Below are 24,888 nucleotides of genomic sequence, written 5' to 3'. Positions count from 1 at the left end.
CCACATATTTTCTTTTATGGAGGCTATAACCGGCTGAATGGTCCGCAGCCTCGCTTGAGAGGCAAATGACAGAGCGGTGACACTCTGGGATGGAGGAGAGGAGGAGGAGGAGGAGGAGGAGGAGGAGGAGGAGGAGGAGGAGGAGGAGGAGGAGGAGGAGGTGCAGGCGGGCAGACAGCCTCAGTTCTCCAGTCTGTGTGTGGTGGGAGGTCTGTGAAGAGCAGGCCGACCTCTGGTTCCCCCTCCCACGGCGACAGCGGCGGAGGTTGCGGGACGGTTACGGGTGGGGCGGAGGAGGGTGCTTGTTTTCTCTTTTCTGACTCAGGTGGCCTGCCGCCACCCGCCCTTCCTGCAGATGGAGGTTAAGTGGTGGAGGACGCGGACGTCCGGCAGCTGTCACTAAGCGGCGCACACTGAAGCAGGCTGGGTAACGCGGCACTCTGGGCTTCCGACTGGCCGTGACGGGAAGTCCCATTATTACCTATCACTATACCAGGCGAGGGGGCTTGGCCGGGGGGGGGGGGGGGGGGGGCGTGGGGCGGACGGAGCGTTGTGGGGCTGGAGAGAAGCTCGGGGGAGGGGGAGGGGCCAAAAGGAGGATTAGCGCCGGACGATGGAATTAATGTAGTAGAGAGTGAAGGTGGGGACTGACCGCTGGATAGAGCAGGAGCAGCTGGACGAGCAGTAAAGTATAAAGAGGAGGTCGGAAGGCGTGCCCTCGTCCGCAGTCCGACGTGTTCTCCTGCAAGAGAAGGGTATCGATAGCATTAACGCTGGGATTGATCGCAGTTCCTCTTCAGCCACAGAGACGATCCACCATCTGAACTCAGGGACTCTGCCCCCTGCAGTTCAGTCTGAACAGCTTCACTGATCGGCTCCAGTCATGTCTGCACATCTTCATTAAAATGGCTTAAATCACATCAGGCCAGGGGTTTGTATCATTTATGTCCACATTCATGGCAGTTTTTCACATTTCCAAAATATCAGCACTCGTGTCAATAAAAACAGTATTTACTGTATGCAAACCTGAATGTATCTTCTAACATCGGCTGCGATCGAGGCTATTTATTAATGGCCTCAAACTCCAAGTACTGTTTGAATAAGTTCCTAATATGTGTGAAACTAAGTGCCACGGTGGGTAAATGTTGGTTTTCCTGGGTGACTGTGGCTTACAGTGACGTTATTGTCGAAGCAGGTGGAGGGTCCTTTTCGATAGCGCGCCACAGCCAATTCTTCACATGGATTATCCTCCTTGACTGAAAATAGACTCAATTAAAGAAAATTAAAATCCATTGAAGCTCTGCTTTTTCATCATTTCTCATCACCCGCCTGCACAGTGATTCACCACGCAGCCCAGCAGATGCAAACGACTGGTCATATTTCACGCCATCGTGATAAAAATAACATTATTAAAATGATTGCGAGGCGATTGCTTTTCCACAGGTACGGCGATAAGTCCACAGATTAGAGACCGGCTCTTTTGTTCTTTGTGTGGCAGCTGGTGCACATTGTGCAAAAAAAAAAAAGGATACATTCCTCCTCCTCCTGGGAAAGCTTCTCTATCTCGCAGGTGTTGCATGGCATCTTTTCTGCGACCACAAAGAGCAAGTTGGTGTTGTTTATCCTCTTGGCATGGATCAGCCTGCAGAGAGAGAGAGAGAGAGAGAGAGAGAGAGAGAGAGAGAGAGAGAGAGAGAGAGCGAGAGAGACGGCTCTGTCAACAAGCCCTCTTCTGCTCACTTACATCACAGACCACAGACTCATTTGCTAATGGATCAGCGAGATTCATGAGACAGTCTTCTAAGGCTCATTTAGTCAATGATATGACCGTTTCATTAGAGACGATGCGGGTTAATCATCGGCAGAGTTTATTAACTCCAGCAGGAAGAAAAATCCGTCTTGCTAACTGTGTCTGTGTAGCAGCGCGACCCTTTGTGATGTTTACGTGCGCGCACAAGTCCGTGTCATTATCTGTGTGCGTGTGTGTGTGTGTGTGTACACAGACCTTGAGCAGTTGCCACAGTCTTGCAGTATGTTGTAGGAGCTGCTGAGATTACTTAAGTAATACTGGGTCTGGATCATTACACAACTCCTCTCTTTGGAGTCAAATCCCTCGGCATCCACCTCGTCTGCAGCGTCACCAGAACACAGAGACAGACAGGAAACACTCAACGTTTCAAATGATACACAGCATCCGACACTGAACGTGGCGCCCGGGGATGTGCGTCTCTGCCTGGGAAAAAGCAGTAACATCGTCTGCACTGTTTCCTTGACATGCTTGGAATATAAAGCTTGTGTTAATGAATTACAGGGACCACACAAAAGCCCCGATTTCTCATTCCAGGACTTCCAGGCTTTTAATCACTGCTGAGTTTTAACAATGGAAAAGTGTAACAGAGCAGAAAACTTGCAAAGCCCCCCAAACCCTCCCGCTTTCACCCACCTGTGACAAACCAGCTGCGATATGCCAGCCCGTATATAAACTGCTGGAACAAAGACCTGCAGGGACAAGAGGTGAAATTGGGGATTTGTAAATTCAATACATCAGGCCCACAGGTTAATGCAAAGTATCTTTGACAGCACATAAGGCTATGCAGCGGCTCTGCAGGCCCTCTGGACGTCGACCAGTCACTCGTCAGTCAAGAAGCTCCTCACTTTGTCAGTCAAGTCGCTGCATCTTAATTAGCAGAATTATCTTACACACGGCGGACAGCTATAAAATTTTACAAACCAAGTGTAAATTACACAATTACGAAAACAGCTGGGATGGAAATTGAGGGCAGCGCAGAGCAGCCCACCGCTTTCTGCTTCTCTCTGAACTCTCAGCTGCAGAAGTGCAGAAACACCCGATAAACCTTTTAAAGAACTTTTTAAATAGGACGGAAAACCTTCTGCCGTTCAGCCAGCCGAAGAAAGTGTGCGGTATTATGATTTTATAACTGCGCTATGATCAGGAAGCATTTCATCTGTCTGCAGAAACAAATTTCACAGCACACATGACTGCAGGTGACGGGTTAAATAAACACACGGGGTGGGAGATGCTACTCCTTTTACACTGATTTGCTGCTTTCTGCTAAAAAGTTGAAGCTGAATAAGCTGTTTTTGTGCAGAGTAAAGCGTCTGAAAACAGAGCACACAGTAGAGATGCTGCTAATGGTGATGATGATCATCACTTGCCTGCTAGATTGCAGGTTTTCATAGCAGTCTGGTGTCTCTCTGTGTCGTTCCTTCTATTTTTTTGTTTAAACTTCCCTTCGTTAATGAAGGTTCATCACCCTGAGTACTGAAAGACACTAATGCACATATCTAAGATGTCCCTTTATCTGCTACTCTACCCTGCACTGCAGTAATAGTGAGCTCCTCTTACATATAAATATATCTTGCAATAAAAAAAGCAGTCTGAGTATGTTTTGACTGATAACAGTGATTCAATTTTTAATATTCCAACACAGTGAAAGCAATTCATTCGTTGTTTTGTTCTTGTTTTTTGATGTTCAGATATATGAAGGTGAAATGCTTATTCAGCAGTTACACAGGTAACTATGGACCTTTGTTTCTTTTTGTGTGGTTGTCAATGTTTCTTCAGATATAGCCTGAAATATAAAACAACATACTGCAAGCTACGTAGCTCACCATGCAGCAGCTGATGTCCACCATGCTATGTTGACAAAATCTGCAATTGTGGGCTGGAGACAGAGGGAAAATCATGAGAAGAGCGTCTTTGTATGCTTTGTTTAGTTTGTTTTTCCAGTGATAAATGCTTTCCACTCACTACAAACACTCCTCTGGGTGCAGCTCCTGCCTCGCTGTTTGGAATGCGCTCACACACAGACTGGTAATCGTACGACTGCTTCCGATTGTAGAAGGAGTTATTGTAGAGGGCGTGCATCAGGTACGGGTCCACATCGCTGAAGAACATGCCGACCTGCAGGGGGCCAGAGACGCCGATCAGGAAAAATCTCCCCAAAGAACTCCACAGTCAGACGAAAACCAGGTCGTCTAATCTGACCTTGTTCCAGTCTTCTTTCTGATTGGACATGATGAGGAATCCACCGTCGTCTATTAGATAACACAGGAGATCCTGAACACACACGCACACACACACACAGAGGGATGCACTGTTAACTGGAAACACATGCATAAAGTGCAGCTGAGCAAAACAAATTCAATAAAGCTGACATATTATGATAATTCTCAGAGTCTGGGACTCCAGCGGAGCAGTTTCTCAGCGTCACAGTCACCCATTCATCTTCTGGTAACCCTGAAGGCCCGTGGCCTGCAGCGGCCACATGGACCGCCTGGCACCGGCCGCGGCCCCGCTGACAGTTTCTAATGCATGTCTGATGAATGCCCACACGCTTGTTTCACCTGGCTGCACAGCTTCTACTGAGGCTGTAATTATAAGAAGTGATGAATACCATCAGAGGGAGCTGTGTCGCTCTCGCAACGCTACAAATCGCTGATACACTCGCGACTGTTCTCGATTCGTCATGTCCTGTCTGCCTCCTGTCCCTTCTTCTTCTCACTGGCAGTAACTGCAGGGCTCCACTCACTCCACTGTGGGGTTTTGCTATGTTTGCCATGTCTGGTGTAGTTTCACTATGGAGCATTGAGGGTACTGCTGTGACTGTAGAAGACAAATATATATTATGTCTGAATAAGAATACGTCTTTTTTATAGTGTAAAGTAATACTCACGTCACTGTTGGCTTCGCAGTCCATTTCACAGCCTCGGTTTGGTCCACACTGTCACACACAAACAAACAAAGCCGGCAAATCAGAAAAAAACTAATTTCAAAAAAAGGAAAAAAAAAAAAAATATGATACAGACAATCATTTACCGTATTTGAGCCTTGGCGGTTGTCGGTGTGGTTGCTGGCCAGAATCTTGAACTTATCGGTCCAAGCTTCAAGGTCTAGTTTCACCCCAACAACTGACAGAAAGAAAAGTTTCAGAAAAAGACGGATTGGAAGAGATTCAAAATGCAAATAACAAACATGTAGGCGCGCATGTTCAATGCAGCGCACGGCTCCTCACAAAGAGACAAACACAGACGTGCAATTATCTCTGACTTGCTCTCAAACATTTTCATTAAAGTATGTAATTACATTGATTTTATCATAGACGAGAGCCCACCTGCAGGCTTGATGGTCTTCCCTCCAATTGTAATGTCAACAGCCGTGCTGACCAGAATACCTATGGTGTCATTTTCTGGGTTCAGCAGCTCGTCCCTCGCTACGAGCACGAAACGAGAGAGAGAGAAAGAAAGAAAGAAAGAAGCCAGGAGGGGGTTACAAACAAAGAAACACACCATTACAAGGCTCGGTGTGAGATATATAGGCGGAGACTCCGAGCATCACTCACCTGTTCGATAAGGCGCTCGGAAGATGTAGCCCTTGTTGTCGAGGCTGCGGCGGTAATAGCTGGCATTAAACGGCTCAGGGTCTTCCTCCCAGGTTTCTGCAGCTCTAAGATTTAAGACCACAGATAACAGACTAGTAAATTTCTGATGTACAAGCTTCCCACTGTTCCTGTGCCTCGTGTTTATACAAGCCGCCACTTCAGGAGATCAAAGTAGGAAACATAAGAGCAGCTGCGGTCCAGACACGCAGCCTTGATGAAGAGTGCACTTACTTGTTGGGAAACACTCTTGTTACCCCTCCATCTGTCGCAGCAAACACAGCCAGAAAGCCGTATCTAAATGTCACGAAGGGAGAAAAGACAGAGACAGACTTCAGAAGTCCAGTCGCAGCCTAAAAATACACTCCGCTCGCGCACGACTGGCTGATCACGCTCACGTATTTAAATCTTTGTTCTTCCACACTTTCTCCACCAGCTGTCTGATGATGCCGGTGTCCAGGATGAGGTTGTGAAGAAGCAGATTGTCACCTAAAAAGGAAACGAATGTCCACGGCACACAAAAAGAGCAGGATTTGTTTCAAAGCCACACAGCATATAATATACAGAAATTAAAAAATATCTAAAGTGGAGGCTTGACTGAGCTGCTCCATCAGAACTGAAAACTCCTTTATATGCTGATGATGACATTATTACATGTCTCTCCGTGTTGCACCAAGACCTGATAATAGGGTCAATTTTTTTCTCTTGGATATAGAAAATCATTTAAAAAAAACATTTTATTTGATTTTCTTGAAAAAGAGATTTTTAAAGAGAGACGTGTATTTTCACTGCACATTATTTATACTGAAATCTACGACATTTGTTAGGATAATAAACATTCCAGGGTATTGTACGAAGGATTAATGTCAAACCAACATTCCAATTAAGTGGAACATTCTGTCCAGTTTGAAGGAGCAGCTGATTTCTTCTTCAGTATGTGATCAATATAAATGAGTTTTATGAAACACCTGAACAACTCAATACTTTTTCCTTTTTTTAGGAGAATAATTGAAAGATAATTATTTCATCTACTGCTCTTGTTCTTCTAACACTTCACTCATTCTAAGAGGACTAGACGACTCCTTTAAGTTTAATTCGGGATGTCAGAGTCTAATTAAATAATGTCCATTTCAGCTGGAATACACTGACCACCTGTTGACGCCGCTATCTGCCCTCAAAGCCACACATTCATAGCCACAGAGTGGATTTTGTGAAGCGATAACTTTATGAAGACTCACATTGTTTGGAATCTGGAGTCACTTTCTCCATCAGAGCGATGAAGTTGAGCAGGAACTCGGTGTTGTTGTTGGACAGTTCCAGCTCATTGCAGTATTCCCTGAAGGACAGACGAGACGTTTACACTCAGAGCAACACGCTACCCAGCGCTGAAACGCCACGCCAAACGTCCTTTATGGAGGGGGAGACGACACGAGGGAGAGTCACGAGAACAACGTCCACGCAGCGCTGGGCGCTGCAGTGTGCACGTCTTAAAGCTCAACATGTCCATGACTGCTGTCGGTTAAAACAAAATGTGACCCGGACTGCAGATCAGAGCCCGGCCGCCATGACGAACAGAGACAGACTTCATCGATGTTTCGCAATTTGGGTTGAACTCAGACACAACAGCTCGATAATAAAACAGTACATGCAGAGCTTCTGGTTCTTACTTGCATGAATGAAGGTTTTTGTTTTAGGATTCCTTTGTGGATTAACGACACAATACGATACTTTGCAGAATGAAGCAACCACTAAATGTATTTATAGACGGTAAACATGCAGCATGAGAGAAGCACATCAGCTCCATGCAAATGAAGTTTGACCTGCCTTTTTGGAACTGTGATAATGTGGAAAATACGTAGCAAATACAAAAGAAAATCCATTAAAAATCAGATGGATTTGATATTTTTCTTCACTGAAGTTTAGATAATTTTCTGCTGTCACTACACCAGCATCTGAAAACATCCAAAAAATTAAAGGAATGAATTTTGAATCGTGCATCTCAACGTCACAAAACACACAATTCAAGAAAAAAAAATATGACGGGGAAACTGAAAGGTGGAGCAGAGACAAAACAAGCAAACACATCGCTGTGCATCAAAAACGTGTGAAGATCTGACCAAAAAACTGAGAGCAAGCATTCACACAGGGCTACCTGGGAGCAATGAATACATGTCCTTCAGACTCAAAACTGTTTGGCAGCAGTGATTCAAAATCTGCAACAGAAAGGGGAAGATTATTGGGGAAGAGCAGTGGGCAGAGCAGTGGGGAGTTGTGGGTAAACAGCAGCTGTTCTTCAGAGGTGCGGGGACGGAGAAGGGACTTTACCATAGCAACACTGAGGTATCATGGGAACACTAGCGTTAGCCAATATGGTGCCTCAAATGGAACCTGACTCTGCTTTAACTCGACGAGCACTCACAGCTTCCGGCTATGCTTTTTGCTCCTTTTTGCCAGCAAACGCTCTCCGATCATGTCCGGTTTCACTCTAACAAGTTTCGGACGTCTGAGAACTGACTTCAGAGACGTGGTTTGTCAGGGAGCAAGTTCTCAGACGGATTTTTTTTTTTCCCACGTGAGTGCCGTGAGATCAGGCAGGCATCAACATGGCCAACTATTGCGAGGGGGAGGTGGGTGAAGGTCCTGATGGAAGTGGTCACCCCTCAGACCGGCAGAGGAGAGGACTCCGAGAGACACATAATGGGAGGAGGTGCATCGCATTGTGAAGGGCATTTCGAAGGGCAACTTCAGTTCATCGATCACAAGACGAGACAGTTCACAGAAAATCAACCGAGCCTCGACACGCCATTTTCTCATGTACCTACAACTGTGAACAGAGGAGGAATGGATTTAAGCGGCTAAAAATAGAGTGCCCAGGTAGTTTTCCGCCCACAATGCCATGCACATCCGGGGTCGGGTTTACTTGAGGAAGCCTTGGGGCCGTGCCCCTGGCGGTCTGAGGGGTGAGAAGGGAGGGAGACAAGCCGATGGAGACAGGGAGTACAGAGGGGCGACACAGGAGTGAGGTGCCGTGCCGAGCCGAGCGGCAACCCTGACACCTGACCACATGGGAGGGCCCGGGCGGGCGGGACGCAGCTCGGGCCTGAAGGGTCAGTCTGCAGGCTGCGGCGGGTCCAGCTCAGGAGGAGCGAGCTCACAGACAACAACTGTCAGACCTGTCTTTTGTACGGAGACAGACGAAGAAGGCTACGGCTACAGTCAAATAGAACGACTAGTAGAGATGTGAATGCCAAGAATCAAAGTATGTGTTTACGTGGAATTATCAGCAAAAATGTGACATTAAGAAAAGATATGTGTACGATTCAGTGAGGCCCAATACGCCAAAACTGATCTACCTCCGTCAAAGAGGAGGGATTAATCAAACTTATCTGTCAGTGCCTGTGTGCCTACTGTGAGAATTAGCAAAGGCAATTATGAACTTAGGACTCTGCGAGAAAAAAGACAGAAAGGGGAAGATGAGAGAGCGAGAGAGGAAAGGAGGAGAAAGATGACAAAAAGAGAGAGACATGGTTCCAGGAAATGAGAAGAAAGTGAAAGAAAGGAGCGAGACAACTCAGTTCGGAGTTATCTAAAGAGGGGAGAGGACTGAGGCGGGGAAGGAGAAAGACAAGTTTTAACAGAAAACATGAATCTCTGTCCTCGTCGGGTTTCTGAACCCTCTCTGCGCTTTTGGAGCCGGGGTTATGTGGAAGAGCAAAGGTGAGTCTGGGGACTGGAGGAGCCGCCGTGAGAGGTGTGAGATCTGAGCTGCAGCGAGAAGGGTGAGGAGAGAGAGGGACCGAGAAAAGCAAGAGGGGGGGGGGGAGAAAAAGAGGGGAGAGGGAGGAAATCCTGAAGGCAAGACGGGCAGGAACAGAGGCAAGCAGGCTGGGACAGGTGAGGGTCGGAAGAAGGGAGCAGCAGGAGGAGGAGGGTGGGGGGTGGGGGGGGGGGGGGGGGGTTGGGGGTTTGAGGACGAGAGGAGTGGGAAGGAGGAGGAAGCGGTAGGAAGGAGGAATTAAAAGTAGGGAACGTGGACCAATATGGAGTATACTTGCCCTTGGTGAATGGCACTGTGTGGATCCATCAGAGAAGGAGTGAGCAAGAAAAGAAACAGGGGGTCGGGTGGGAAGGGGGGGATCACAGACAATATTTTATTCAATTACTGTTTGAATAAAAATATTGTTTCTCTTGAAAGAAAGAAACCAATTAAAGTCAAACAAGACAGGAGAGAAAAAAAGAAATGAAGAGCAAACATCTTATTTGCAGGAGCAAACGAGGAAACGGAAGAGCAACGGAAGAAAGGAAAAATAAACTGGGTAATCCAGGAAAAGAAAAAAAAACAATAAAGACAAAACAAGTAACTGTAAGAGATAACGTGGCACAACGAAAAAGAGAAAATAATCAAATGCACTCAGGAAAACAGGGGAGCAACAAGGTCTGGACAAAGTAAGAATGAGAGAGACAGCAGGTGTCTCCATTCAGACCCACAAAAACCCAAACTCCCACAATTGATAAGCCGGGATCCCGGGCCATGTGGGAGTTTATCTGTCGAATGATTCCAAAGCTGAGAAACATCTCAAACAGAAAGGAGAACAATCACACACACAACGGAAGGAAAAAAAAAAAAAACTCTCCAAAATCATAAAACTCATCATAAGGAGTGAAAAGCATGCGTGTTTTCACAGGTTTTTCAGAACATCAAGTACTTTGAACACAGACGCTTCAGAATCATTTCTCGGTGGAGAAGAGGCGAGAGCATTTGGCAAAAAAAATAATAGCACAGAGGTCACCATTATTTTCACCTGAGTAACACAGTAAAACCACAGCTTTCACCTTTCTGTCAGTTCAGTCATTTTTTTCTTCAGCCAGTGTGAAGAAAAAACATCACCGTTTTTTTTTTGTTTTGTTTTTTGTTTGTTTTTTACAGCACAGCATGGAGACAGGAGGGAAGAGGGGCGGAGGAGGAGTCGGGGGACTCAGGTATGATCCTGCCTATCCAGGGCAATAGAGAGGTGGGGGGGGGGGTAAAGGGGCGGGGCAGGTGGCTCCGCTCACACACTCCCTACGATGATGTTGCAGACCCGCTACTCATGACTGAATAAGAGTGTATCCGGGAGAGAGAGGGACAGGGAGAACAGAGCGAGAGAGAGAGAGAGAGAGAGAGAGAGAGAGCGCGAAAGAGAGAGCTAAGGATGCTGGGTATTCCCGAAAGTACTTACACTGCACCTGAAGGATCTGGTCACTTAAGTTGGCCTTGATGTGGTTCTCACTATATGTTGGTAGAACCAACCCTAAACTGAGAGGACAAGGCAGACGCAGAGAGTTAGAATCACACATTCCAGGACTCACACACACGTCTGGTCAGAGAATATCAAAACTGTTTCAAGGTTTGCCATTTCTTACCCCACTTCAGAGAATTTCCTACAGCGCAGCTTCAGATTTCTGATTAGTTACTCAATTTTTTTTTTTTTGTCACAGTGGCTCTTATGCTCAAACTGTCAAAACTTCCTTCAATATCAGTCAGTAGATATCCCAATACCGAGAATAAGGCCAACAAACAGCAGAAAACTTCAAAAGCGTGACATCTCTGACCTCTGAGTAAAACCCTGAGTGAATTTAATTTGTGACTATAATCCAGACAACACACATGTTTTGGAGTATTTATCATTGTAAAAACCTCAGAAGATGAAGCACAAACATAAGTTTCACTCTGTTGTACCATAATTTCTCAGTTCCACATCTGTGCTGCGTTAATAAAAATTTACTGTCTTCCACCAAAGCCCGAAATTAAAACAGACAAAAATGGAAAACATGTTTTATCTTTTAATCTTTGGTGCCATACAAAGCTGAAATATGACTCATTAAGAGGATTAATTGGAACAGATAGAAAATCAGACTGTAAAATGTTCTCTTCCTGAGAATGGAAATTCAAAAAGCTCATTTAGATTTAAAAAAAAAAAAAAAAAAAAAAACCTCCGACATCAACGATTCTCAGCGCTTTGAACCAGATAATTCAGGATGCGTGAGTGTGCCAGCGTCAGGGTGTGAGTGTTACATTTCGCGACGGTGACACATGCAGACTCCTGCCTGAATGCGCTGCATTAATAGAAATAAGCAGAGACAGCCTCATATGGACTCTGACAGGACCAGGCTCGCTGCCAGCAGATGGAATAAAACAAATCAGGGATTTGTAGGACTATTGAATATCATAAACTGCAATTTGCAAAGTGCTGCCTGGAGGAAATGTCATTACGAAGCAACCTCAAATGTTCAACCAAGTTTTGAGATGAATAAACCACCGGCGATTAATTTGAGCTTCGAGTACTGTTGAGGATTTTTCTGAGTGGGGTAAAAAAAAAAAAAAAAAGGCTTCATTTGGGTAATTCAGATGAATTATTTAATGCAAATCCAGAAGGCGAATGAGCCGTCGGTTCGATCAGTGATAGTTTGGGTGTATTTTCTGTTGTGTGACACAGACACTGCAGTTCACAAACACTTCCCCTCAAAATGGAATCGCTGGTGTCAAAGTCGGACTTCACTCACGGCTCTGAGCTGCGCTTTTGATCTTTTGATCGGACGCCCAGCGGCTGCGCCCGTCGTTTCAGACCTACCTGTAGTCCGTGCCCTCCACGGGCGTCCACGTGTACGTCCGCAAGGCCTCGTCGATGTATCTCTGTTAACAAGCAGACAGACACGGCGGTAAGCGACGCCGTCACATCGTCTGCACATCCCTCTGCCCGTAATTAGAGGGAAACAACAGACACTAAACATACTGAGTGATTCAGATTCATTACAACACCGTTCAGGAAGGTGCGACGCTGGATCATGATTGAGTTTCATATATTGATGACTTGCCTCATCAACTGACTTAATGAGCGTTTTGATTTTCCTTTGCCCTGATTCGCCATCAATCATCCGTCGACGGATCTGAAACGAGAGTTGGGGGGGGGGGGGCACCTTATTCAATTCAATCACAGTAACAGGAAACAAGCTCCACTGAGGAAGACGTATGTGTGACACAGAAGACCGAATGACTGAACGGTTTCAGGGATGCTTTTACCTCCTCCTTGTTGCTGTCTTCCAGTTCTGCATCCAGGAAGTCCAGAGTGACGGGTTCCCTGAAGTTAATGATCTGAACAGAGGAGGAAGGCAAGGGGAAGACGGAGCGGGGGCGAGTGAGCGTCAGCCAGCAGCAAGAACGTCCAGATTCACCACCAGAATTAAAAGCAGGAAACTTCTCAAGCGCAGAGAGGAGCTCCCTCTCAGATCGACCCACCTTCGGTCTCAGATTTGGATGCAGCAGAACATAACCGTTTGGGTCAATGGCGAAGGTGTATCCGTTCGCTCCGAGCTGCACAGGTGTGTATGGAGGGAGAAGGTACGGATTGGAGACAGATATTCATGTCACAGAACTGTATTCACACACAGCGTGTTCCATCATTAATCTGCACATGACAGGAGGGCAGTGCCGAGTGTGAGACATGCTCACTCTGTATGTCGGCGTCTTCTTTTTGATTTCGCTGATTGCGATGTCGACGCCCATGACTCCAAGGATGAGCTGATTCTGTAAGAACAGAGGAAGCAATTATTGCCATTTTATCCACACCTCCCGCCGACCTCAAAGAATCCCTGGCAGCCGGCGGCTGCGCCGTCAGCGGCGTCTCCCCACCATCTCCGACTTATCACTTCTGTGTGCAATCTGATTAGTCCATATTTTCACAGTCTATCTTAAACTGAGCCGGCCTGCCGCTTTAAGCCCGGCTGATAAGCTCAGAGTAAATACTCCGGTCATGGATACTGAAAGCGGGATGCGTCTTCCCTCTCCGGACGGTCGCAGATCCTGCAGATGAGCCGCTGTCTGCCGTCACCTCAGGGTGAGGCGTCGCCCCGAAGAGCAGCGTCTGGGCAGACGCCATGAAAACTGATCGATGGCGGTCAAAAACAAACGGACCGCTGCACTAAACCTGGTCTGTCTGAGAGTAACTTCACACTTGTACTCGGCTGAATGACAATCAGATGATGCTACAGCATGATAGTTGTGTCGCGGTGCTATTTTCACCTGAGAGCTGCTGGTATCTGGAGTGTTGTTGAAGACTGGCATCGTACCAGTAATGACGAGGCCCAGACCCTGAAACATTAAATACAATTAAAAGGTGTTTTTTTCTTTTATCTTTGACAAATCTATTAAAAGATTAAAACAAAAGCAAAATCTCTTGGACAGCACTGTCAAATTTTCTAATCTAAAAAAGCACAGCTAGAACAAAAAAAGCAAAATCATTGTTTCAAACAATGAAAATACTGATTCAAATGCTTTGCACAAGTAAAAGTAAAAGCTCTGGAAAGAAAATGAATAGTTATTTTGAGGGTGTTTGCATTTGTTGAAGAAAAAAAAAATCAATGTTAGTTCTAATTTTTTAAGCTTCTTTCATCACACTGACAGGTGCTGTTTGTTTCTGTCTCTACTAAACTGAACTTATCTAAAAACCCTGAGCACCAAATGCAATAAGTGAAGTAGCCTACTGGTATTTGTTTTTAATCAGTACAAGTAAAATAAAAGTGGTATCTCAAAAAATAAGAGTTGAAAAGCAAAGACAAACACACCTCCGTAAATAATTGTGATTTAAATAAAGTAAAAGAAATGTATCGTGGATTTTTGAGTTAAAAAAACTGACATTCACATTTCGTAAATGGAGGAAAGTGTGAACATCTAAAGATCAGAAAGTCGCGGATGAGATTCACGCCGAGTCCATCAAACGTTGCCCGTTGCTTTGAAGCTGGTATTACAAACATCAGTCTGGCTCACCAGGGCGTCCTGGTAGACGTTGGTCCACTGCACCTGCTTGGCTTTGGGGCCGGCCAGCACCATGGGCCGTCCCAGGACATCCAGGTACTCCTGCAACATCAAAGACACACACACACACACACACACACACACACACACACACACACACACACACACACACACGCACAAACTCGTGTGAGCGCCCAGACTAAGCACACACATTATCAAAGAGACATTTATTGAGCTTGTCATGTTCTGGTGTTAAAAGCAGGAAACTGGAAGAGCCCTCCGATGTTCATCTGTCGTAAAACTACGAGAGCCTGACCGGCCTCGTCTCCGCCGGCGGGGGCGTCCCGGCCCTGCAGCCCGGCCGTAAAGCCTCCGGTCCCGAGCCACTCAGGGCCGTTTCTCATCATTATGAAGGAGCTATTAAAAACACATTAAGGGTGTCAATGGCGCCACGTGCAAACACGCCATTTCCCCGGAGGCTCTGCTGTCAGGGAAAGCCGTCCACAGCGGCTGCGAGTAGAGGTGAGGGGTTAAGTCTACAAGTCATACATCATATTCGCTATATTCTTCCATTCTCATGAGAAAACCCATACATCAGCTGAGATGTCTATTTTTTTTGTGTACAACCTATCGATCCTTGTCGTTTTGGACACTGTGTATAATGAGTGAAATTATTGAGCGGCCGACCTCGTGACACGAAGAGGAACCGCTCTTTCTCTTAAGAAGAGAAAGAAGCACACCGAGAGCGACCACACCGCAATCCCTCTGTGTCTCATTAATATAAAGACCCATGATGAATTACTCTGAATCCGGTGGCCCGTTTTTGCTCGTAGCAGCAGTTCCAACCGACGATGAGACACTGTGTGACCACCTTATCAACACAATACAATCAAGTGTAAAAACAGGATCAGCAAGAATTCAGCGGGTCTGCGGGGGTTAAATGTAAAATCTGACATTTAACATTAGTGCTTTGTCAAAAACTGACAAATTTCCATCCATCTAGTGAAAGGGAGCCGTTATCAGGAACGTCTGACCCTTGGCACCATCTATTGCTGATACACAAAAGAGGTGGCCCGTGTGAGCGCACAGCTATTCCAGCGCTGCGCGTTTGACCGTTTGTTTTCCATCGTCTGAACAGCGAGGTGCTGACAGGCGTAACCTATTCTATTATTAGCTCAATAAAAGTGCGGGTTAATGCGCCACAGGGAGATATTCCATCAGGACAGTGACAGCCAGACCTTTTCACGGGATATAGGGGGGAAATTTTCCGCCTGGCAAGAACAATCTAGGAAACATAAAAAGTCAGCAGCGGCAGATATGTGGTCCAGGACTCCAGGGGAGGCAGAGCCGGAACGCAGACTGTGGCACCATCTGAGGTTTGATCAAATCGATATCGCCGATCTGATTAACCTGACAGCCATGATTGTGGAACGTGAACTCATCAGTATTTGTCCTTCTAAAGACAAACTAGCCCTAAAATAAAAGGTTAAATAAGTCACAGATAACAACTGAAAACCAGAGTGTTTTCTCTAAAACACTTCTGCTAATTCTACAAAGAAATCAGGCTCAGATATTATGCAAAGTGATATATTTTACCATCTGCAATCCACCTGCTATTTGAATGTTACCATTGTATTAAAATGAGAGGATGTGATACTGAAGGGAGGAGTGCAGCGAAATAACATCAGGCCCCAGTGTGTCTTCAGGGCCAATACAGTCACCCACCTTCACAAAACCTATTAGAGTAAGTGGCAGTTCTTAGAATATAAATATGCCAGAGTTAATGGAACAGCTGACAGTCTATTCTGGGGCCCGATCGCTCACCGGGGCTGAGGGGCGGAGGGAGGGAAGGAGAGGGAGAGGAGAAAGGGATGAAGGGGAGGGCTGTGCGGTGGCCTCCGCCTTCAACGACCACTGAACAACGGAGCCGGTTTCCGCTGCAGGAGTGAGGTTCTCCCACTGGCCTCTCTAAGCTCAGAGAGCCTCCAGCAAACTGGGGGTCGGAGTGTGAGAGGACCCGGAGGTGTGTGTCCATGCAAACAAGAGGGGAATACATGCATGTGTGATACATGTTCTACAACTTGTGTCGCTTCAGATTTATTGCCTGTTGTACCAGCTGTGCTATTTTCTGGTTCTTTGTTATAGAATATAAAAGAAAAGTACATTAATCGTAATGAAGGCCAGACCAGAGGTGGTGAGTAACAAAGACATTACTGGAACAAAACACTATTTTTGGGTCTTTGTGCCTTATGTAATTTCACCTATATTAGAATTTGCGCCTCAAAAGATGTTTTTGCTATGATTCTGTCGTGAATTAGAGTTCAGAACTGAGTCACTTTCGCTACAGTCTGTCTTTAATCTGACTCTCAGACGTTTGCCTCTTCATTTTGGATGATATTTGCTGAAATCCAGATTGGGTCCAGCCGGCACCTGCCTCCATGAGCACGAACCTTCAGCCATTTTTGTGTTATTTATTCCTCATGTTGCTCGTTTGCGTGACTCAATACACCATCTTGTGGTTCAGTCTTGTACTGCAACGGGCGAGGCTGAGCTAGAAACCCGTCTGATTCTGTAGATATACCACATCGCACACTTTAAACATAACAGGAGTGCTTTTTGCATCATTTTACAAACAAAAAAAAACCAAATTATTAAACCAAAACCACCCAAATTATCCAAAGATTAAACTCTGCATCATTGTGTAATTCATAGACTTGTCTGAGCAATGTTTTCTGAAGACACACATTTCAGTCAGGAAAAATCATTAAAATGCATTTGATAGACACTGCAGAAAGGTCACTGAAAAGTAACTCTATTCTTGAGAATTTCTAACAACTGAAGCAGAGTCACAGCGGTTGTAACTGAGTTTTAAATTTCACTCATGCTTCCACCTCTGCTCTGCTATTTCTCCAGATGTCCTCACTACACTGGACTTCTTACCTGGGTATTGATCCTGATGGCTCCGATTGATGGAATTTCAAAGTAGTAACCTGAAAACGAAAAAGGACAGAATCAATACACGGGTCCAGCCGGAGGCGAGCATCAACAGTCGCTGCATGTCGCACACCTGTGCCGCGTTCCCTCTGCACACACAGGAATTAAAACAGTCCCTGTGTGTACATTAGGGATCCATTTGTAGATTGGACTATAATCTCTTCACATTATTGGGAACATGTAATACGATCATCTCCTGCTGATGAAGTCGGGGCGGCGCAGGCGCGGCGGCGCCGGCAGCCACTGACCCGTACGCGCTCGCGGTCGCGCCGTAGGATGTAAATGTGGAGGCTCATTGGGAATGCTGGGCTTCGGGCGGCGCTGCAGCTGATTAAGGGTGGAGGAGAATGACCGACTGGGTCAATAACCACACTGCTCCCCAAGTTATTAAAGCCAGGAGTGTTTATACAAAGAGCCGCGAAATGGAGGCAGCGCCGGCTGAATGTTAAAGAGCTGAAATAACTTTCATTATTTTCATAAATTATGCGCTTCCTCCACAGAGGTCTGTGTGAGATTTGCCTCCTCTGTCTCATCCATTACTGGGCTTAAGGACTGGAACAATATGCATGTCTGTGCACATCCACACACATCTCTGCACATTCAGCCTCGGGTTCAGGCGCACGTGCACGCACATATGCACACGCAGAGCAGTTATTTGTTACAGTTCTGTTCAAAGCAGCCGTGTCTCTGGTTTTTGGCTGAGGACCAGCGAGGCTGCATCAGAGGCTGTGGAGCCAAACAGAGAGGAAACCGTAGGTGGGAGGCAGAAAGTGAGACGGGAAGACGAATGCAGGTCTCCTCTGCAGGTTAACCAAAGAGATTTGCAGTGTGAAGATCAATTATGAGCCTAATTATTTACTCCAGACTCATTTACATAATATCTTGGCACTTGTAGATGTCAGCGCTCTTTAAATGCCATCTTTGAATTCATAAAATATTGGGTGTCTATTCTGGGACAAATGAAAACTTCGATATATCCCGTACTATAAAGCAATGACTGAAAATCACACTTCAGTTCAAACTGAGCAAAACACTGGAAGACAGTGGAAGTTGAGTGAAGGAGATCTGAGGCCATGGAGTGTGCAGAAGGTCTATTTTGCCACTTTCTGGGCTATGAGAAGACAACTGAATCATCCAGAATATGTAAACACTGTGCAGACTTGCCCCCACCAACCCCAACCAGGGAAACTCAAGCTAACCATGACTTTTAGCCATTACTTGTTTTCATCTAAACTTCACCCGAGGCTACATCTAAACTGAAACCTGACTCCGGCAGGTTTGTGTGGATTTCATTGTTCTTCTTGTTTAGGTGACCAACAACAATTTAGAGAAAATCGTTCTGTTTTTTTCTTATTCTCTACTTCAGCTGGTTTTTTGTTTTTTAAGATAACCTTTTTTTTTTGGTTCGGATTTTCTTGCGCCGTGTGAGAAAAACGGTTCCATTGTGCTCAGAGCCACCGAGCGGTTAACCCTCCTCTCAGGGTGGGACTGCAGCTCAAGTCAAACAGCAGCGAGGAGCATCTGCAAAGTGGCCTACTTGTGTATGTTTGTACTTCTGGGTGTGCGTTCCTGCGGCCTGTCGACTGTGTGCATGTCACGGGTGAAGGGTGAGGGCCTGGAAGTGTCAGGGAGCTGGCTCTGCAGGAGTGAGATACCAAAGAGTAATAAGCAGTGGAGATATGAGAGGACAGCTCCATTGAGGACGGTGTGTCAACACCATTGTCTTCTGCTGGCATTGACTTTAGGAGCAGGGTAATCACTACAGTCATAAACAGCAGAGAGCATGTTGGCACAGAGGCATAATCCTGGACTTTCCCCAGCCTGACAGGGAGATGGCATGGTAATCACACTGCTACCAGACTCCTCCCGCTAATTAATAACAACTTCTGGGGCGACGCTTCTGAAGCAGTCGGCTCCGCCGGCAATAAGCTAATCAGCCGACAGTTAAAGCCCCTCATAAAGGAGCGGCTTCAGATAAACTGCAACACTGAGAAACAAATAACGCCACAAAAGACAGGAGGAGAAGTGGCTTAGGTATTAAAACTAAAACAAAAGTGAGCCTGGGAAAGACTGAAGAGAGTGAGGGGAAGATGAGATCTGAGCAGATGACAGAGACGGGCTGAGTCGTGAGGGCTGTCAGCCTGTCGGTCAACAGTGAAACTGCCTGTTTTTGAAGGCCGGGCCTCCTTAATGTTATATATGACTGAAAAACTGTCAAAAACTAGCTCAGCATCAAACTGAAAACTGTTTTTATTGGCATTTTGGACTCAGAAGCTTCAAAAGTGTTTCACCACTGAACACACTGACGGGTGTGTGTTTGCTGATGAACGCTGATGTTCACAGTTTGTGCAGTTTTTTTTCGCCTTTCTCTTATTTATAAATTACTATCGGTGGGACCCCCACATTTCTGCTGGCTCGATCTCAGACCACTTTACAACACAGTCCTCTAGCCTGGCGGCATTACTGCAGCTCCATCCCCTTTTAGTGGAATCATCTGTCATCATCAGGTATCATTCACACACAACACACTCTGATCCATAGTTTCCCACTTTTTTGTCACTTTTGCATTAAAAATGCAATGATCATCGCTTTGAGATAATGTGAAACTGAGTAAATATTTGTTTGGCTAAACCACCGCAGTCAGTTTGTCACAGCGATCCATACGTGTTGCAGAGAAACGCTTCGGGACACGGCTAATTTAATCCCTAATGCAAGCCACACTTTAACGTCCAGCTTCCACGCCGGCTGCATGGTTACTGGGAGACACTGCTGTTTCAGGACCAAATGTGTTTTTATCAGAGTGTGTTAGGTTTAAAACGAGATGTCGTCACGTTGCTGCTCAGCGGCACGTTTCGGTCGGTGATGCAGCTTTTTTCCTGTCAATTTCTGGGACCTAAGTGACCCTTTATAGAAGGGTGAAAGCAGCATTTCATTAATACACAACAGTTTAGCCAAAACTTCCAACATGAAGTTGTATTTGTTGCACCACACTGGCATAGTGCTCTTTAACGTGTTCAATGAATACTTGCAGCATCTGCAGAAGCTTCTTAAAGCATCTGTGCTCAAGGCACATCCGTATAACGCCATGATTTACCTGACAGGAGGAGAAAAGCCAATATCAAGACACTGCTTAATGTTGCTGGCTTCATACAGTCCTGCTGTCACATGTAATTTGTTACAAAGTGCATTTCCTCAGTTCTGAGCTTCATCACAGCTGTTGCTTTCACTTTGTGAGTGAGCAGATCGGCTCTTGTCTACTGAAAAGAGTTTCTTTCTATTGGCTTGTGTGGAAATTTACTACTTCTAGGGTCAGGATTAGGGTTAGTTTCAATTACTCGACAACTGATGTCATGAACAGGATTCCGGTGGTGGAATAAGGAGGCAGAGAAGGAACCGACGTCACAACCAGCTGGCCAACAACTAAAACGTAAGCCTGTTGTAAAAGTATCAGATTAGCAAAAGCTAAATTGATGGTTGTGAAGTTGTTTGTGCTGGAACCTGTGGTATAAATGTTGAAAAAAGCAAATTTTTTTGTTGTGCAAGTTCTTAATTTTGCCTGCGTCATCAGGGACGTCAGGGTGGGAAGGTGGTTGAAAAAGGATTACTAGTGGATAAAAGGTCTCATAAACCAGCCTCGCCCACTCCAAATCCACATTTGGATTTTGGAGCTGGGGAGGTTCTGGGCACGAGGAGAGAATGCGCCAATCAGTGTTGAAGCTTTTTGTTTTCACATTTTTTTTGGTGAATTCCAGTGGCTAAACGGGAAGTGACGCCATCACTGCGCATAGAGGAGAGTACAGAGATAAACTTTAACCATCATCTGAAAGCTGCAATAAGTAAAGTTACAGCCGAAATACCAAGCATTACAACAATCAAGCAAGAGCAAGAGTCAAGGAAAAGACGTTTTCGTGTGTCGAGAAGCTAGAGCTAAAGAGCTAAAGCCAACCCTTAGAGAAGCTATGCATTTTGATGACGTATTTGTTTTGAAGCGCTGATTGGTTGAAGTGCGCTGTCAGTCAAAGGAGTAACCGACACCCCCTGCTGAAGTTCCTATTGCCGTGTCCCCAGACCCTCCCCAGGTCTAAAATCCAAATGTGGATGAGGAGTGGGCGGGTGTGGTTTACGAGGCTAGGCGAGACTGGGTTAAAGGTTAAAAGTTAAAATGGATGGTGAATTTGACGAGGTTATAAAGGAGTTGGCTGTGAAATGGGTTGAGGATTGAGGACGTGTGTTATCACTTGGAAAAAAACGCTCTAAACCACCACCTGACCAAATGACTGAAATCATCCCTCTTTAAGAAGAGCTTAGGTCAAGAGGGGGAATTGCGGAAATGTATTATTTCTATTGCTATTTTACTCTTCTCTGTTCTATTTACTATTATAGAAAAACACAGCTTGTGAACTCATATAATCTTGCTCGTCTAATCAGACGCGTTAATGTTCATGCAAGGACTTCTGAGTATCTCTGTGCAGAAAGACGGTTAACTCCTTATCAGGCACGCAGCGGCTGTGCTGGAACAACAGGAAGAACACCGTGTCCACATCAGTGCGCGAGAAGCAGAGGCCCAACCAGCCCAAACCAGCTCCAGCGATGGAGAGCCAGTGGATGAAGAGGTCACCCCACCTGCGAGCGGAAGTGGTTAGCACTCCCACCTCATAGTGAAAAGGTCCCCGGTTTGAGTCCATAACGGCCTTGTGAGCTTTTCTGTGTGGTGTTTGCATGTTCTCCCCATCTATTTATTTCCTCCATGAGCACAGGACAATGACATTTGAGTGAGTTGAGTCTTTAAATAGCTCCTAGCTGTGAAAGTGTGTGATTTTCTGTCTCTGTTTGCCCAGTGATGGTCTGGTGACCTGCTCGGGGGTTCCGACTTTGCTCCGAATTGGATGAAGCAGCGCAGAAGATAGATGGATCACAAATATTGGCTTCCGTAATTTTTTTTTCTCATGCCTATTAACATTACTGCCTTCAAATATTTGAACAAATGGAAAACGTAATGTTGTTCGCTACTGTGGTGCTACATCAAATATGACATGCGTATTGACTGAATCTGAATGAGTGGAAGTCACCAGATTTATTCTCAAATGTATTAATAATAGAAAGTATTCGAGTATGCAGTGTATGTATGACAGGAAAACACGACCATCAATAAAATCAGGACACGCATAATTCAATATATGAATAAGAGGAGGCAGAGATCAAAGCACCAACTGTTCGACAGCCAGTCCATCTGTTTCAATGCATATTTTACCAATGAGCGGTACGTGGATTGCTGTGCTGGATTTATGCGTAGCTCCTACAGCTTAATTATTTTTACCGCCAGGAGGGATGAAGTGCTTACGAACACAAGCTTGCTCTCGTACCTTTATTGGCACATGCGATCCACTGCAGAGGCGTGACGTCGTAATTATGCTGACCGACGGAGAAGGTGAAAACTCGAACCTGCAGAGGCAAACAGTTCAAATAAGGAAAAATACAAATGCTTCATGGCAAAAGCATGTCCTGACGTTGTGTTGTCGATCTACCGACACACTTTGTGTCTGTGCTTCTGCTGCAGAATATGTCTTTTTCTATCCTACAAACTATAATGGTTCTGAACGTCCTATTTTCTATAAACATATGTTGAGTTGGACTGATTTGCTCCTGTATGACAGAAGACGCAACGGGGAAGCCGAGTCGTAATAAATATACGAATTAATATTGGTTGGGAAATGAAAAGAAGGCGTGGAACCCATAACAAGACGAGAACAAAGACACAAACTCAAAGACTATCTACAGGCTTTAATATTACAGGCTCTGATGATAAAGTGGCTAATTAGTCAGCAGGTCAGAGCTGTTAACACCAGCAGCTAAACAACAAAAGAGACACAAGAAGTGCGAAAGACGGAGAGACAGATTGAGAGCGGAGAAAAGACGAAAAAAAAAAATCCACAATAACAGAAGAAGCGCAACGAAAAATAGATGTGAAAAAAAGCTGGGAAAGGACAATTATTTGCACAGATTGGAGTACTTGGCATGTCTGACAGTCCAACAACTGCTTGGGTTATAATGAGACAATGTCAGCAGCAAACAGTGACAACAGGGGGTCTGAAATGGGACTCCGAAGACTCTTTTCTGGACATACATGATCTCCTGGGCTGGCAGAGGCGATCGGCAGATAGCCGCGTTACAGGGACACACTCACTGTTTTGTTGGGCCAGTTGTACTTCTCAAAGATTTCCTGTGCGCGATCCTCCCCGCCATCTGTAAACATCATTATCATCTTATTGCAGTTGGCCCTCGGGGCGCTGCTCTCCTGTGGCACACGGGGAAAAAAACACACACAAGAAAGAGACAAGCAGAGAAAGAAAAGGGAACATGGCGGGGACACAGGTTAGAGAAACAAAAGAACAAGGTCCCGCTGCTCAAAGATTATTCTAAAAAGTGTATTAGTGTGGGAAAAATGGAGGAAAACAAGCCTCTTCATGCTAATTACCATCCGCCCCACAACAGCACAGACGCCATCAACATTCATATTCATCCTCCATGTATTATTTCATCACACTATTCTTTTCCCTCTTCTTCCCCAAACATGTCGGCGTAACAGATCCATCTAATCCACTCTCAGCTCTTCATCAGACGTTTATGGCCTCCTTCGCTGGCAGGCACGGGCTTTGTCATATTAGCATGACTTTAGGAGTGCATCTCAAGCATATAACGTCATTCTGGCGTTAAACTTGGTTGTTTCGAAAGCGTTTTGTCAAGCATATCCGCGGCCCCTCTCCCCCTCTCGCTGTGGCAGCTGTCATTGATATGCAGCCCGGCGGCATGTCAGCGTGGCAAGATCCTAATAAAGATAAATAATACAGCGACAATTACATATTTTTATTGTGCTTCTGCCACCAATCATGGCAGCGAGTCTGCAAGCAGACAGCGATTAAAGGGGCCTTTTTATTTCTAATTCTGCCTGCATAAGGAAGAGTGGGGTGGGGATGGGGGGGGGGGGGGGGGGGGGGGGGGTTTAGGAGGTACTTGGCTCTATGCCTCTAAGCCCACCAGAGGAATATAAAGTGTCTGTGGCTGATCTCCTCTGGGCTGCGCTCATCAATCATCCCATCAGAGCCCATTAGGGTGGCAGCCTCCTAATATACACAGCAGCATATGGAGCTGAGGCAGCACCTGTGTCGAGAGCACGTGGATGCCTGCTGCTGACAGACCTCACCACGGTGCTGGCTGCTGCTACTGCAAAAAAAAAACAAAAAAAAAAAACAGCCAGTCGTACTCCATCACCTCCGCAGCTATGATTGGACCTTCCTTCAAGAGTGACAGTACTCTGGAAATGTCTTATGCAGGCTGGAGCCAATCACTGTCAGGGTTGTGTTATCGTTGTAAATTCAGTTTTATCAACCGGATTAGACAGGATGAACGTGCTGGATCTATGGCACGGCGCTGCAGCCTGTGATTTAAGGCTTCCTGGGTGCATATTAGTCAGCAGTCAAGGACAAACAATGTGCTTTAGGACTGTTTAAAGACGGTTCTTACATTGAGAAGCTGTTCGAAGGCAAACGTGAAGCCAGACTTGTAATCCGTGGTTCCTTTGGCTTGCATGTGCATGACGGCTTCCTTGAAGATCTTCTTGTTGCGAACGTTGGCTTGGACCAGAGTCCTGAAGCACGGGACGACGGCGTCTGCCTTTTCATTGAACTAAAATGGAAGATATGCATG

At 45.7% G+C, this 24,888-nt stretch overlaps 1 protein-coding gene across 3 annotated transcripts in view; it reads right to left on the bottom strand.

The window, feature by feature from the left end:
• cacna2d2a (calcium channel, voltage-dependent, alpha 2/delta subunit 2a) overlaps positions 1 to 24,888 on the bottom strand; it is a 142,269-nt gene continuing 117,381 nt past the window's right edge. For 2 of the 3 annotated variants that reach the window (XM_030090916.1, XM_030090917.1), the window contains 28 exons: positions 24,706 to 24,867; positions 23,369 to 23,479; positions 22,548 to 22,626; positions 17,131 to 17,180; positions 14,203 to 14,292; positions 13,459 to 13,527; positions 12,889 to 12,963; positions 12,676 to 12,750; positions 12,460 to 12,531; positions 12,255 to 12,326; positions 12,011 to 12,072; positions 10,619 to 10,695; positions 7,552 to 7,612; positions 6,638 to 6,735; positions 5,798 to 5,888; positions 5,634 to 5,696; positions 5,364 to 5,467; positions 5,136 to 5,234; positions 4,841 to 4,932; positions 4,698 to 4,745; positions 4,010 to 4,081; positions 3,773 to 3,925; positions 3,634 to 3,686; positions 2,444 to 2,499; positions 2,006 to 2,129; positions 1,533 to 1,642; positions 1,174 to 1,256; positions 1 to 742 (listed from right to left, as the gene is read on the bottom strand). In XM_030090916.1, coding sequence (XP_029946776.1) covers positions 620 to 742; positions 1,174 to 1,256; positions 1,533 to 1,642; positions 2,006 to 2,129; positions 2,444 to 2,499; positions 3,634 to 3,686; positions 3,773 to 3,925; positions 4,010 to 4,081; positions 4,698 to 4,745; positions 4,841 to 4,932; positions 5,136 to 5,234; positions 5,364 to 5,467; positions 5,634 to 5,696; positions 5,798 to 5,888; positions 6,638 to 6,735; positions 7,552 to 7,612; positions 10,619 to 10,695; positions 12,011 to 12,072; positions 12,255 to 12,326; positions 12,460 to 12,531; positions 12,676 to 12,750; positions 12,889 to 12,963; positions 13,459 to 13,527; positions 14,203 to 14,292; positions 17,131 to 17,180; positions 22,548 to 22,626; positions 23,369 to 23,479; positions 24,706 to 24,867 — 2,424 coding nt within the window. In that variant the 3' untranslated portion in view covers positions 1 to 619. Of the gene's footprint in view, positions 743 to 1,173; positions 1,257 to 1,532; positions 1,643 to 2,005; positions 2,130 to 2,443; positions 2,500 to 3,633; positions 3,687 to 3,772; positions 3,926 to 4,009; positions 4,082 to 4,697; positions 4,746 to 4,840; positions 4,933 to 5,135; positions 5,235 to 5,363; positions 5,468 to 5,633; positions 5,697 to 5,797; positions 5,889 to 6,637; positions 6,736 to 7,551; positions 7,614 to 10,612; positions 10,696 to 12,010; positions 12,073 to 12,254; positions 12,327 to 12,459; positions 12,532 to 12,675; positions 12,751 to 12,888; positions 12,964 to 13,458; positions 13,528 to 14,202; positions 14,293 to 17,130; positions 17,181 to 22,547; positions 22,627 to 23,368; positions 23,480 to 24,705; positions 24,868 to 24,888 lie in introns of those variants that run through there. The other variant, XR_003931443.1, reaches the window with a different exon arrangement.

This window comes from Salarias fasciatus, chromosome 5 (assembly GCF_902148845.1).
Source record: "Salarias fasciatus chromosome 5, fSalaFa1.1, whole genome shotgun sequence".
Taxonomy (NCBI): Eukaryota; Metazoa; Chordata; class Actinopteri; order Blenniiformes; family Blenniidae; genus Salarias; species Salarias fasciatus.
This window is presented reverse-complemented; position numbering and strand designations above follow the sequence as displayed.